The 15,519-nt window shown below is 51.3% G+C and overlaps 1 protein-coding gene across 1 annotated transcript in view; it reads right to left on the bottom strand.

Moving 5' to 3' along the window:
* Positions 1 to 15,519, bottom strand: part of NOS1 (nitric oxide synthase 1) — a 109,875-nt gene that overhangs the window by 80,091 nt on the left and 14,265 nt on the right. Inside the window, 1 exon segment of the mRNA XM_029057606.2 lies at positions 12,042 to 12,174. Coding sequence (XP_028913439.1) covers positions 12,042 to 12,174 — 133 coding nt within the window.

A 15,519-nucleotide genomic window follows, 5' to 3' on the forward strand; every position in this document is an offset into this window, starting at 1 on the left:
GAGGCACAGAGAAGTGAAGTGACTTGCCCCACAGACACACAGCTGACAAGTGGCCGAGCCGGGATTCGAACCCATGACCTCTGACTCCCAAGCCCGTGCTCTTTCCTCTGAGCTACGCTGCTTCTCCCGGCCCAAAGTAAGTGCTTAACAAATAGCATTTCTTCCCAGCGCCGAGAATGGCTCCTGGCACATAGTAAGCGCTTAAGGGATTCCATCGTTATTCATTCATTCATTCAATAGTATTTATTGAGTGCTTACTATGTGCAGAGCACTGTACTAAGCGCTTGGGATGAACAAGTCGGCAACAGATAGAGACGGTCCCCGCCGTCTGACGGGCTTACGGTCTGATCGGGGGAGACGGACGGACGAGAACGATGGCACTAAACAGCGTCGAGGGGAAGAACGTCTCGTAAAAACCGATAGCGACTAAATAGAATCGAGGCGATGTACGATTCATTAACAAAATAAATAGGGTGACGAAAATATAGACGGTCGAGCGGACGAGTACGGTGCTTAGGGGATGGGAAGGGAGAGGTGGAGGAGCAGAGGGAAAAGGGGAAAATGAGGCTTTAGCCGCGGAGAGGTGAAGGGGGGATGGCAGAGGGAGTAGAGGGGGAAGAGGAGCTCAGTCTGGGAAGGCCTCTTGGAGGAGGTGATTTTTAAGTAAGGTTTCGAAGAGGGAAAGAGAATCGGTTCGGCGGAGGCGAGGAGGGAGGGCGTCCCGGGACCGCGGGAGGACGCGACCCGGGGGTCGACGGCGGGACGGGCGAGACCGAGGGACGGCGAGGAGGCGGGCGGCGGAGGAGCGGAGCGTGCGGGGTGGGCGGTAGAGAGAGAGAAGGGAGGAGAGGTAGGAATGGGCGAGGTGACGGAGAGCCTCGAAGCCTAGAGTGAGGAGTTTTCGTTTGGAGCGGAGGTCGATAGGGAACCACCGGAGTCGTTTAAGAAGGGGAATGACATGCCCAGATCGTTTCTGCGGGAAGATGAGCCGGGCAGCGGAGCGAAGGATAGACCGGAGCGGGGCGAGAGAGGAGGAAGGGAGGTCGGAGAGAAGGCTGACACAGTAGTCTAGCCGGGATATAACGAGAGCCCGTAATAGTAAGGTAGCCGTCTGGGTGGAGAGGAGAGGGCGGATCTCGGCGATATCGTAGAGGTGAAACCGGCAGGTCTCGGTGACGGATAGGACGCGTGGGGTGAACGAGAGGGACGAGTCGAGGATGACACCGAGATCGCGGGCCTGCGGGACGGGAAGGACGGTCGTGCCATCCACGGTGATAGAGAAGTCCGGGAGCGGACCGGGTTCGGGAGGGAAGACGAGGAGCTCGGTCTCGCTCACGTCGAGTTTTAGGTGGCGGGCCGACATCCGGGCGGAGACGTCCCGGAGGCGGGAGGAGACGCGAGCCCGAAGGGAGGGGGAGAGGACAGGGGCGGAGATGTAGATCTGCGTGTCATCTGCGTAGAGACGGTAGTCGAAGCCGTGAGAGCGGATGAGTTCGCCGAGGGAGTGAGTGTAAATGGAGAACGGAAGAGGGCCGAGAACCGACCCTCGAGGAACTCCGACAGTTAAAGGACGGGAGGGGGAGGAGGCTCCGGCGTAGGAGACCGAGAATGATCGGCCGGAGAGGTGAGAGGAGAACCGGGAGAGGACAGAGTCCGTGAAGCCAAGGGCCGAGCCGGGATTCGAACCCGTGACCTCTGACTCCCAAGCCCGGGCTCGTGTCATTGAGCCACGCTGCTTCTGCTTCTCTAATTACATTAGAGAATTACACGCTGCTTCTCTAATTACATTATTACGATGGAAGCAGTGTGAAGCAGCGTGGCCTAGTGGAAAGAGCCCCGAGCTTGGGAGTCAGAGGTCGTGGGTTCTAATCCTGGCTCCGCCACTTGTCGGCTGTGTGACCTGGGGCAAGTCACTTCACTTGGAAGCAGTGTGGTTCGGTGGAAAGAGCACGGGCTGGGGAGTCAGAGGTCATGGGTTCAAACCCCGGTTCAGCTGCTTGCCAGCTGTGTGACTGTGGGCAAGTCACTTCGCTTCTCTGTGCTTCAGTTCCCTCATCTGTCAAATGGGCATTGATAACGGTGAGCCCCACATGGGACAACCTGATCACCTTGTCTCCCCCAAGCGCTTAGAACAGTGCTTTGCACATAGTAAGCGCTTAACAAATACCACCATTATTATTATTATTCTCTGGGCTTCAGTGACCCCATCTGGAAAATGGGGATGAAGACTGTGAGCCCCACGTGGGACGGACCTGATCACCTCGTATCCTCCCCAGCGCTTAGAACAGTGCTCGGCACATCGTAATCGCTTAACGAATACCATCATGATCATTATTATTCTCTGGGCTTCGGTCACATCATCTGGAAAATGGGGATTAAGACCCTGAGCCCCCCGTGGGGCCACCCGATTACCTTGTATCTCCCCTAGCGCTTAGAACACTGTTTGGCACGTAGTAAGGGCTTGACAAATACCGTCATTATTATTATTACTATTTTCTTTATTATTATTAGCTCCCGATACATAATAAGCACTTAACAAATACTATAAAAAAATGACTAAAGCGCCGACCGTCCACCGGGACTTGAGCTCCGCGTTAAGCCTTACTCCTGAGGGAGGTCAAGGTCACTGACCAGTCGGAAGCCCTCAACACAAGAAGCAGCACGGCCTAGCGGACAGAGTCCGGTCCCGGGAGTCAGAAGGACCCGGATTCGAATCCCAACCCCACCGTTCATCCGCTGCGTGACCCTGAGCAAGTCGCTTCACCTCTCTGGGCCTCAGTTCCCTCATCCGTCAAATGGGGATTAAGACGCGGGGGACGGGGACCGTGTCCAGCCCTGATTACCCAGCGCTCTGAACGGCGCCCGGCACAGGGAGGCCCTGAACAACTATCGCGATTACTATAATTATTAGTATTATCGATGAGAGGGAGATGAGGGGGAGGGCTAGAGGTCGGGCTAAAGAAAACGCTTAGCCGGTAGGAGCGGGGGGGCGTCTACTCTGAGGACGAACAGGGTCAAGGGAAGACTTGCGTGGATGGAGTGGGAGGCAAAATGAGTTTAATAGCAGCTTACGTCGAGGGATTTGGGGGAGCGCTCGAATGGAGAAAAATTAATCTCCAAACCCAGGAGGTTCTCAAGGGCTTAAGTCACAGACACGTAGGTGAAGAGGACATCGGAGGCCCCCTGGCCGGAGGACAAGGATTAAGGAAATCAACGGCATATGGCCAGGGGCCGGGGGCGATAAACCAAAACGTATCACGTCCCGCCCAGGCTCCGCAAGGAAAGCTGAAGGGATCACGCTGCCTGACTCCTTCCTTCCTTCATTCATTCGGTTGTATTTATTGAGCGCTTACTGGGTGCAGAGCGCCGTACTGGAAAATTCATTCACTCATTCAATAGTATTTATTGAGCGCTTACTATGTGCAGAGCACGGTACCAAGCGCTTGGAATGGACAGATCGGCAACAGATAGAGACAGAAAATCTAAAACTTAACTTCTCTGTGCCTCAGTGACCTCATCTGTAAAATGGGGATTAAGACTGTGAGCCCCACATGGGACAACCCGATTCCCTTGTGTCTACCCCGGCGCTTAGAACAGTGCTCTGCACATAGTAAGCGCTTAACGAATACCAACATTATTATTATTATTATTATTATTAAAGGGGTCACGCCGACTGACTCATTCATTCATTCAACTGCACTGGGCCGAGCACTGTACTAAACGCTCGGGAGATACATTCCCCGCCCACAACGAGCTTACAGGCTAGAGCTTGCAGATTCGGAGAAGCAATGTCGCCTAGTGGCTAGAGCCCAGGCCTGGAATTCGGAAGGACTCCCCACGCCCCCCTTCGTCTGCTGTGTGACCTTGGGCAAGTCACTTCACGTATCTGTTCCTTCACTTCTCTGTGCCTCAGTTACCTCATCTCTACAATGGGGCTTGAGACTGTGAGCCCCACGTTGGACAGGGACTGTGTCCAACCCCGATTAGTTTATATCAACCCCAGCGCTTAGTACAGTTCCTGGTACATAGGAAGCCCTCAAATACCATAAAAAAAAAATAAAACCCCCAAAACCTTCCTTTTTTTGAGGCTTAGTAGCACGGGTCAGACAGCAAGAGGCAAGGATTTTATCTTGGCTCTGTTCCTGGCTACGTTGGCTGGTTTTCTTCTTAATGAAGCCTGGTGTTTTCACCTCGTGTGCCACCAACCCCTCGCCCACGTCCTCTCTCCCGCGAAGAAATCCCTCCCCGCTTCATATCCGACACTCCCCCACGCTCCCCATCTTCAAAACCTACTAAAATCTAGCCTAGCGAGAAGCGGTATGACCCAGTAGTTAGAGCGCAGGCCTGGGAATCAGAGGACTGGGGTTTTAATCCCAGCAACACCACTTGTCTGCTGGGTGACCTCGCTCAAGTCACTTCACTTCTCTGGGCCTCAGTTCCCTCATCTGTCCAATGGGGATAAAGACTGGGAGCCCCGTGTGAGGCAGGGACTGTGTCCAACTGATTAGCTTGTAACCATGATAGGTTCTTGAGAGGCCACATGGCTAATAAAGCACGTCCCGGGAGTCAGAAGGACCTGAGTTCTAATCCCCGGTCCGCCACTCATCTACCGTGTGACCTCGGGCAAGTCATTTTACTGCTCCACGCCTCAGTTATCTCATCCGTAGAATGGCGGTTAAAACTGTGAGTCCCATGTGGGACATGGACTATGTCCAACCTGATTAGTATGTATCTACCCTAGCGGGTAGTACTGCGTGGCAACGATGATGATGATGATGGTATGTATTAAGCGCTTACTAGGTGAAATCTGTTACCGATTTGTCCATTCCAAGCGCTCAGTCCAGTGCTCTGCACATAGTAAGCGCTCAATAAATACTATTGAATGAATGAATGAATGAATGAATGAATGAAAGAGCCCGGGCTTGGGAGTCAGAGGTCGTGGGTTCTAATCCCGCCTCTGCCACTTGTCTGCTGTGTGGCCTTGGGCAAGTCACTTCACTTCTCTGGGCCTCAGTGACCTCATCTGGAAAATGGGGATGAAGACTGCGAGCCCCACGGAGGACAATCTGATTACCTTGCATCTAACCCAGTGCTTAGAACAGTGCTTGGCACATAGTAAGCGCTTAACAAATACCATTATTATTATTATTACTATTAACTTGCATCTACCTCTCCACTTAGAACAGTATTTGGTACAATAGTAAGTGCTCAACAAGTACTATCATTATCATTATGATTATTATTTGTCTGTATCAACCTCAGCGCTCAGAACAGTGTTTGGCACGATAGTAAGCGCTTAGCAAGTTCCGTAATTCTTCTTCTTCTTATTCGCCTCTATCAACCTCAGCGCTCAGAACAGTTCCTGGCACAGAGTAAGTGCTTAATAGACGGCATCCTTATTTATTATTTATTTAAGCGGGAGAAACGGCCAATTGAATCTCCACTTCGCCGTTGAGGAAACTGAGGCGCAGAGAAGTTCATTCGTATTATGTGAGCGCTTACTGTGTGCAGAGCACCGTACTAAGCGCTTGGAATGTACAATTGGGCAACAGATAGAGACGATCCCCGCCCAACAACGGGCTCACGGTACGAAAGGGGGAGAAGTAAGTGGCTGGCCCCAGGTGCGACACCGGGCAAGGATCAGAACCCAGGTCCCCCGACTCCCAGGCCCGAGGACTCTTCCGACACCAGGCAAGGATCAGAACCCAGATCCCCCGACTCCCAGGCCCGGGGAATCTTCCCACTAGGCCACGCTGCCTCCGTTCAGGCCCCTCTGCCCCTCAAGCGATCAGAACGGAGATGTCAAACATAACCACCACCCACCTCTGCCTTTTCTTAGTGGACTGACTCACGGCGGCGGTCGCCAGGTCGTGCTAATCCTACCTGGGGATCTGGGAAAAGCCTCGAGACAGATTGTGACATTTTGAAAGCTACCACAGGCCTTTTATTTCCCCTGAGGGATGGAGAAATGCCAGTGCGCTGATGAGGTTAGGGGTTTTTTCTTTTAAAAAAAAAGAAAATCGACCGAAATATTTATCGTGAACCCCCGAATGAGGAATGAGGCGGGGGCAGTTACCCTCTCCACAGTTACTTATCATCTGAAAACAGATGCTCTCTACGAGGCGCGTTGGTGAGGCCTGCTCACTCTATGCAATTTAGAGGGAGAGTCGCGGTCCGCTGCGATGAATGCGCCGAGCGGAGGTGAGATATTGGATATTGCGAGGCCGGGATTCACAGCCAAATCCCGGAAATTCGCCCTCCCCCTCCCAGCCGCTGTCTATTGAATTTCGGACTTTCCCCCCGGCCTCCCCGGGTCTCTATTTTGTCGGAATGACGCGTCTGTTTAGGTGCTCTGGGACCTGGTGATAAGCCGTGGGAATGATTATAATAATAATGTTGGTATTTGTTAAGCGATTACTATGTGCAGAACACTGTTCTAAGCGCTGGGGTAGATACAGGGTCATCAGGTCGTCCCCCGCGAGGCTCACGGTTAATCCCCATTTTACAGATGAGGTAACCGAGGCCCAGAGAAGTGAAGTGACTCGCCCACGGTCACACAGCTGACGAGTGGCAGAGCCGGGAGCCGAACCCGTGACCTCTGACTCCGAAGCCCAGGCTCTTTCCACTGAGCCATGCTGCTTCCCGATGGTCAGGATAATAATTATCGTATTTGTTAAGCGCTTACTATGTGCCAGGCACTGTTCTAAGCCCTGGGGTGGATACGAGGTAATGGGGTTGGACACGGTCCCTGCCCCACATGGGGCTCACCGTCTTCATCCCCATTTTGCAGATGAGGGGAACTGAGGCTCAGAGAAGCGAAGAGACTTGCCTAAGGTCCTACAGGAGACAGGTGGCGGAGCCGGGATCAGAACCCATGACCTTCCGACTTCCGGGCCCGGGTTCTATCCACTGCGCCACGCTGCTTCTCATCCAATCGAGCAGCGTGGAAGAGTCAAATTCCCACTGCTGGTGGTTTAATAATAATAACGATGGAATAATTATCGCATCGGTTAAACGCTTACTATGTGCCAAGCACTGTTTCACCAGGAGAGGAGCCCCCTCTTTGCTGATGACGCTGAGTCCGACAGGAGCATTTCAACGAAAGAGCTTCGGCGATCTGTCTCGGGGGCCTTCTGCCAGATTTTCAACCTCTCCGTGGGTCTGTTCTTGGTGCCAAAAAGACTTTGGACCCTTTGGAGAGCATGTCGACAATAGCAGTAAGAATAAGGTATTTGTTAAGCGCTTATTAGGTGTCGAGCACTGTTCTAAACGCCGGGGTACGTAGAAGCTAAACAGGTCGGACCCAGCCCCTGTCCCCGGTGGGGCTCACAGCAGCGTGGCTCACTGGAAAGAGCCCGGGCTTGGGAGTCAGAGGTCACGGGTTCGAATCCCGGCTCCGCCACTCGGCAGCTGTGTGACCGTGGGCGAGTCGCTTCCCTTCTCTGGGCCTCAGTGACCTCATCTGGAAAATGGGGATTAACTGTGAGCCTCACGTGGGACGACCCGATGACCCTGTATCTACCCCAGCGCTCAGAACAGTGCTCTGCACATAGTAAGCGCTTAACAAATACCAACATTATTATTATTAATTCTCATTTTTCAGAAGGGGTAACTGAGGCCCAGAGAAGTCAAATTACTTGTCCAAGGTCACACAGCAATAGTAATAATACTTGCGGTATTGTTTAGGCACTTACTATGTCTACTAAGTGCTGGGGAAGATACAAGCAAATTGGGATAGACACAGGGAAGCGGAGGAGCCGGGATTAGAACCCAGTTCCTTCTGACCCCCAGGCCTAGGCTCTCCCCGCCGGGCCATGCTCCATCGACCAACATAACTGAGCACTTATTCTGTGCAGAGCACTGTACTGAATGCTTGGAGAGCACACTGGAATTTAGAAACACAACCTCTGTCCACCAGACTGTAAGCTCTTTATGGGCAGGGACCCTGTCTCCCAACCTGATTGTGTTGTACTCTCCTAAGCGCTTAATAATAATAATAATAATAATGTTGGTATTTGCTAAGCGCTTACTATGTGCAGAGCACTGTTCTGAGCGCGGGGGTAGGTACAGGGTCATCAGGTCGTCCCACGTGAGGCTCACAGTTAATCCCCATTTGACAGATGAGGTCACCGAGGCCCAGACAAGTGAAGTGACTCGTCCACGGTCACACAGCTGCCGAGTGGCGGAGCCGGGATTCGAACCCATGACCTCTGACTCCCAAGCCCGGGCTCTTTCCACCGAGCCACGCTGCTTCTCGAACCGCTTCTCTTACTAACGTTCGTTGGGAGCGAAAGGGCGGGGATGAATGAGGTGAGAGGAGGTCTGAGGACCACGAATCCTGACCAGCCTTTTGTGCAGGTAGCGGGAAGCTAAGTATAGGAGATGGTATTTTGGGGAAAGGAGGGACATTGTGTTTTCCGGCTAATTTGCTTCTCCCTTGGAAACCGTTCTGAGCCGTGTGGGCCGCTGAGAATTCCAACAGGAGGAAACGGTGCTCTTTTCTGATTTCCGAAGTCAAGGCTCAAATAGAACCGAGTTCCTGAAAAATAAAGGCATGTTCCCGAATTCTCCCCCTCCCCGCTTGGGGCTCTGCTTTTTTTAGGGCCTCGGGAGGCTGTGATTCAGAGAAAAATAATAATAAAACCCCGCAGATGGAAAACCTCACGGTCGTCAGTTCCTTGGGGTTTGGGCAGGAAGCCGTGGCGGTGCTTCTTCGTGGCCGGGGCGAGAAGCGGCTTGGCCAGAGGAGCAGCGTGGCCTGGTGGTTAGAGCCCGGGCCGGGGATTCAGGGGGACCTGGGTTCTCATCCCAGCCCCGCCTCTTGCCTGCCGGGTGACCTTGGGCAAGTCTCTTTACTCCTCTGGGCCTAGGTTACCTCGCTTGTAAACTGAGGATGAAGACTGTGAGCCCCACGTGGGACGACCTACTACCTTGTATCTCCCCCACCGCTTAGAACAGTGCTTGGCAACATAGTAAGCGCTTAACAGATCCCATAATCGGTATCATTGTCACTGTTATTTTTCAGTTGGACAGGGAACCGTGTCCACCTTTCCCCGGCCTGGAGGACTTCTGAAAGCACACCTCCTCCCGGAAGCCTTCCCGGATTAATTTCTAGCCGTCCCAGGTTATAATAATAATGTTGGTATTTGTTAAGCGCTTACTATGTGCAGAGCACTGTTCTAAGCGCTGGGGTAGACTCAGGGGAATCAGGTTGTCCCACGTGGGGCTCACAGTCTTAATCCCCATTTTACAGATGAGGGAAGTGAGGCACAGAGAAGGTAAGTGACTCGCCCACAGTCACACAGCTGACAAGTGGCAGAGCAGGGATTCGAACTCATGAGTCCTGACTCCAAAGCCCGTGCACTTTCCACTGAGCCACGCTGCTTTCTAGCCCCCCCACTACGACTCCCTCAGCAACTAACACAATTGCGAACTCACAACCCCCTTAGCGCTTGTGTACCAACTTTTGTTCCCTAATAATTAATAATAATGATAATAACAATGTTGGTATTTGTTAAGCGCTTACTATGTGCCGAGCACTGTCCTAAGCGCTGGGTTAGATACAGGGTCATCAGGCTGTCCCACGTGAGGCTCAGAGTTAATCCCCATTTTCCAGATGAGGTCACTGAGGCCCAGAGAAGTGAAGTGACTTGCCCACAGTCACACAGCTGACAAGTGATATAGAAACTCATCTACATATCCCCTTTTCCTTCTTCCTCCTCTCTGAAAATTATTTTAACGTCTTGTTTCCTCTGTTGGTCTGTAAACTCTTTGAGCGCAGGGATCGAGTCCACTAACTCTCTCGTTCTTTCCCAAGGGCTCAGTCCAGTGCTCTGCGCAGAGTACATCGCAAGCTCTCTGAGGGCAGGAATTGTGTCTACCAACTTAATTTGCACCTATCCCAGCGCTTAGAACAGTGACACATAATAACAATAATAATGTTGGTATTTGTTATGCGCTTACTATGTGCAGAGCACTCTTCTAAGCGCTGGGGGAGATCCAAGGTAATCAGATTGTCCCAGGTGAGGCTCATGGTCAATCCCTATTTTACAGATGATGTAACTTGGGCACAGAGAAATTAAGTGACTTGCCCACAGTCACACAGCTGACAAGCGGCAGTGCCAGGATTTGAACCCACGACCTCTGACTCCCAAGCCCGGGCTCTTTCCACTGAGCCACGCTGCTTAACAAATGCCATTAAAAAACAAACTCTCTTGCATTTTCCCTTTGCTCTACCCGCCTCCCCACATAGCACTTGTATATACCTGTACATATCTATAACTCTATTTATTTATATTAATACCTGTTTACTTGTTTTGATGTGTGTATATATATCTCTAATTTTATTTATTTATATTAATACCTGTTTACTTGTTTTGATGTGTGTATATATATCTCTAATTTTATTCACTTATATCGACGCCCGTTTACTTGTTTTGATGTCTGTCTCCCCCTTTCTAGACCGTGAGCCCGGAGAGGGCAGGGATTGTCTTCCTTTATTGATAAAATGTACTTTCCAAGTGCGTAGTACAGTGCTCTGCACTGATCGAATTGCACTGATTGAATAAATAAATAACAATAATAATAATGGCATTTGTTAAGCACTTACTATGTGCCAGGCCCTGGGGTAGATAAAGTGAGTCGGGGTGGTTATAGTCCCCGCTCTACACAATAATAATAATAATGATAATGACAGCATTTGTTAAGCGCTTACTATGTGCCAAGCACTGTTCTAAGCGCTGGGGTAGAGACAAGGTGATCAGGTTGTCCCACGTGAGGCTCACAGTTTTAATCCCCATTTTACAGATGAGTTCACTGAGGCACGGAGAAGTGAAGTGACTTGCTTCAAATCATACACCAGACAAGCGGTGGAGCCAGGATTAGAACCCACGGCCTCTGACTGCCAAACCCGGGCTCTTTCCACTAAGCCACGCTGCTTTATTCATTCATTCATTCATTCATTCAAACATTCATTCAATAGTATTTATTGAGCGCTTACTATGTGCACAGCACTGCACTAAGCGCTTGGAATGTACAATTCGGCAACAGATGGAGACAATCCGTGCCCATCGACGGGCTCACAGTCTAATCGGGGGAGACGGACGGATAAAAACAAGACAACTTAATCACAATAAATAGAATCACGGGGATGTACACCTCATTAACAAAATAAATAGGGTCATAAAATAAATAGGGTAATAAAAATCTATCCAAATGAGCAGAGTGCTGAGGGGAAGGGAAGGGAGAGGGGAAGGAGCAGAGGGAAAAGGGGAAACTCAGTGTGGGAAGGCCTCGTGGAGGAGGTCAGCTCTCAGTAGGCTTCAAGCTTCGAGCTCCCAGTCTTCATCCCCATTTTCCAGATGAGGTAACTGAGGCCCAGAGAGGTGAAGTGACTTACCCAAGGCCACACAGCAGAGAAGCGGCCTTCTGACTCCCAGGCTGACGCTTTACCCGCCACCCCACGCTGCTTCCCCTCCACCCTCCGCACGTCAGAAGACCTTCGATCGATCGGTTCCACTCAGTCATTCATTCAGTTGCATTTACGGGGCGCTTACTGCGTGCGAAGCACTGTACCAAGCGCTTGGGAGAGCAGAATACGACAATAAGCAGACACGTTCCCTCCCCACAACGCGCTTAGAGTCTGGGAGGGAGACAGACAATAACAGAAACAAATCAGTGACAGAAACGTACGACGCCACCGTTTCCTCCCGCCTCGTCCTCGAGCTGCGGTTCCAACACTTAACCCGACAACCTTGTGGAGCTCATTCATCCGTTCCATCGTATTTACCGGGTGCTTAGCGGGTGCCGAGCACTGTGCTAAGCGCTTGGGAAGTACAATACAACAACGGAGAGAGACAATCCCTACCCAACAAGGGGCTCACGGCCTCGAAGCGGGGAGACCGACAACGAAAGAAGTAAAGTCACACGACCGTCAGGCTAGAAGAGCCACAACAAGCCGCCCTAACAGACGCCGCCGACCGGAAAAATCGCAAACGACCGATACCCGCCACCCCACCGAGGTGCCCCGGTAATCTCCTCACCTGGTCCTTCTCCGAATACGGGTTGTTCAGGACAACTGGCTGGTTGTTCTTCTTCCAGAGGTCATTGAGGACCCGGTCATTCTCCATCCCAGCTGGAATAGGCTGGTGGGATTTCTCGCCCAGATCTTTGCCACTGAGGGAGGGGAAAGGAGAGGGAGGGGCAATACCGGTTAGCATCTCGGGAGGGATCCTTGGAAATCGTAATGATGGCATTTGTTAAGCGCCTACCCCGTGCCGAGCGCTGTTCTAAGCGCTGACAACGATGGTGACGTTTGTTAAGTGCTTACTATGTGCCGAGCGCTTTTCTAAGCGCTGGGTTAGATACCAGGCGATCAGGTTGTCCCCGTGGGGCTCACGGTCTTAGTCCCCATTTTACAGATGAGAGAACTGAGGCACAGAAAAGTGAAGTGACTTGCCCAGAGTCACACAGTTGGCAAGTGGCAGAGCCGGGATTCAAACCCACGACCTCTGACTCCCAAGCCCGGGCTCCTTAATAATGTCCGTATTTGTTAAGCGCTTACTATGTGCAGAGCACCGTTCTAAGCGCTGGGGTAGATACAGGGTCATCAGGTTGTCCCACGGGAGGCTCACAGTTAATCCCCATTTTACAGATGAGGTCACCGAGGCACAGAGTAGTTAAGTGACTCGCCCACAGTCACACAGCTGAGGAGCGGCAGAGCCGGGAGTCGAACCCATGACCCCTGACTCCGAAGCCCAGGCCCTTTCCACTGAGCCACGCTGCTTCCCACTAAGTCACGAGCCACTAAGCCACGAGAGCCTGGGCCTGGGCCTGTGAGCCCGTTACTGGGCAGGGATCGTCTCTATCTGTTGCCCAATTGTCCATTCCAAGCGCTTAGTACAGTGCTCTGCACATAGTAAGCGCTCAGTAAATACGATTGAACGAACGAATGGATGAATGAATGAGTGAATGGGAGTCGGAGGGCCTTGGCTCTAATCCCCGCTCGGCCATTAGCCTGCTGTGTGACCTCAGACGAGTCGACTGGCTGCTCCGAGCCTCAGTTTCCTCACCTGTAAAATGGGAATTCAGTACCTGTTGTCTCTCCTACTTGGACTGTGGACTGATTATAATAATAACGATAGTATTTATTAAGAGCTTCCTACGTGTCAAGCACTGTTCTACGCGCTGGGGTAGATATAAGGTAGTCAGGCCATCCCACGTGGGGCTCACAGTCTTCATCTCCATTTTACAGATGAGGGAACTGAAGCACAGAGAAGCGAAGTGACTTCCCCGGGGTCACGTAGCGGACAAGTGACAGAGGTGGGATTAGAACCCACGACCTCTGACTCCCAAGCCCATGCCCTCTTACCACCAAGCCACGCTGCTTCTGTAAGATTATCTTACATCTATCCCAGCGGGGAAGCAGCGTGGCTCAGTGGAAAGGGCCTGGGCTTCGGAGTCAGGGGTCATGGGTTCGACTCCCGGCTCCGCCACCCGTCAGCCGTGTGAGCGTGGGCGAGTCACTTCACTTCTCTGTGCCTCGGTGACCTCATCTGTAATATGGGGATTAACTGTGAGCCTCACGTGGGACAACCTGATGACCCTGTATCTACCTCAGCGCTTAGAACGGTGCTCTGCACATAGTAAGCGCTTAACAAATACCAGCATTATTATCACTTGGTATAGCTCACCTACTCCAAGAGGCCTTCCCAGACTGAGCCCCCCCTTTTCCTCTGCTCCTCCTCCCCTCCCCATCGCCCCATCTCCCTCCCTCTGCTCTACCACCCTCCCCTCTTCACAGCACTTGTGTCTATATATACCTATTTATTATTCTATTTATTTTATTAATGATGTGTATCTATCTATAATTTTCTTGATTTCTATTGATGCTATTGATGCCCGTCTACTTGTTTTGTTTTTTTTTTTTGTTTTTGTTGTCTGTCTCCCCCTTCTAGACCGTGAGCCCACTGTGGGTAGGGATTATCTCTATCTGTTGCCAAATTGCAATAATAATAATAATAATGTTGGTATTTGTTAAGCGCTTACTATGTGCAGAGCACTGTTCTAAGCGCTGGGGGAGATACAGGGTCATCAGGTTGTCCCTCGTGAGGCTCACGGTTAATCCCCATTTTTCCAGATGAGGGAACTGAGGCCCAGAGAAGCGAAGTGACTCGCCCACAGTCACACGGCTGACAAGTGGTGGAGCCGGGATTAGAACCCATGACGTCTGACTCCCAAGCCCCGGCTTTTTCCACTGAGCCCGCTGTACTTTCCAACCACCTAGTACAGTGCTCTGCACATAGTAAGCGCTCAATAAACATGATTGAATGAATGAATGAATGAATACTACAGTTATAATTATTATCTTGCCTACTCTTTCGTACTCTCCCAAGCGCTCAGTACAGAGCTCGGCACCAGCGGCCTGAAGGTTCCTTAAGGGCAGGGATCAAGTCGACCAACTACCAACATAGTAAGCGCTCAATAAATACTATCGAATGAACTCTACTGTAGTCTCCCAAGCGCTCGATAGATAGCAATGATTGATCGATCGATTGACTGACTGGCTTCCAACACCCCCAAGCCAGGCTCCTGTTCTCCCGTATTTTCCGACGGGTCTGATAAAGAGGAAGTCCTTGGCGGGAATGAAAATCATTCCTCCCTCACTTCCAAAGATAGGTGCAGTTAAGAGGTGGAACATTTTGCTCCCTCTGCGTGGAGCGGCGGACGGCAGGTATTCGGGCGAGCTGTTTGGCCAGGAAGAGAAGAGTTCAGTCCGCCCCTGCTCCCCAAATTGCGTCTTGTGGGGACGGGATGCTGTTTTGGCTGACGGTCCTCTTTTCCTTATATGAACTGGGGATTGTGAGCTGTAATTGAAGCCTCACTGCTTGAAAGCTTAGCGTGATTATTATTATTATTATTATTATCACTCCTGTCAATAATCATAATATTTGTTAAGCACTTTCTTATGTGCCAAGCAAAATAATAAGCTTGCAGTAGGTAGGATACAATCAGATCAGACACAGTCCCTGGCCCACAAGGGATTCGCTGTCGACGAGGGAGGGAGGAGGGGTATTAATTAATTAATTCATTCATTCATTCAATCGTATTTACTGAGCGCTTAGCGGGTGCAGAGCACTGTACTAAGCACTTGGAAGGTACAGTTCGGCAACAGAGAGAGACAATCTCTCCCCACTGTACTAAGCACTTGGAAGGTCCAGTTCGGCAACAGAGACAATCCCTCCCCAACAACGGGCTCACCGTCTTAAAGGTATTGAATCCCCATTTTACAGATGAGAAAACTGAGGCCCAGAGAAGCGAAGCGCCTTGACTCTGAGGCTGTCGACGCCCGTCTACTCGTTTTGTTTTGTTGTCTGTCTCCCCCTTCTAGACGGCGAGCCCGTTGTCGGGCAGGGATTGTCTCTATCGTTGCCGAGTTGTACTTTCCAAGGGCTTAGGACAGCGCTCTGCACACCGTTAAGCGCTCGATAAAATGCGACCGAACCAACGGATGAACTTGGT

The sequence above is a fragment of the Ornithorhynchus anatinus genome, chromosome 2 (genome assembly GCF_004115215.2).
Source record: "Ornithorhynchus anatinus isolate Pmale09 chromosome 2, mOrnAna1.pri.v4, whole genome shotgun sequence".
In the NCBI taxonomy this organism is placed as follows: Eukaryota; Metazoa; Chordata; class Mammalia; order Monotremata; family Ornithorhynchidae; genus Ornithorhynchus; species Ornithorhynchus anatinus.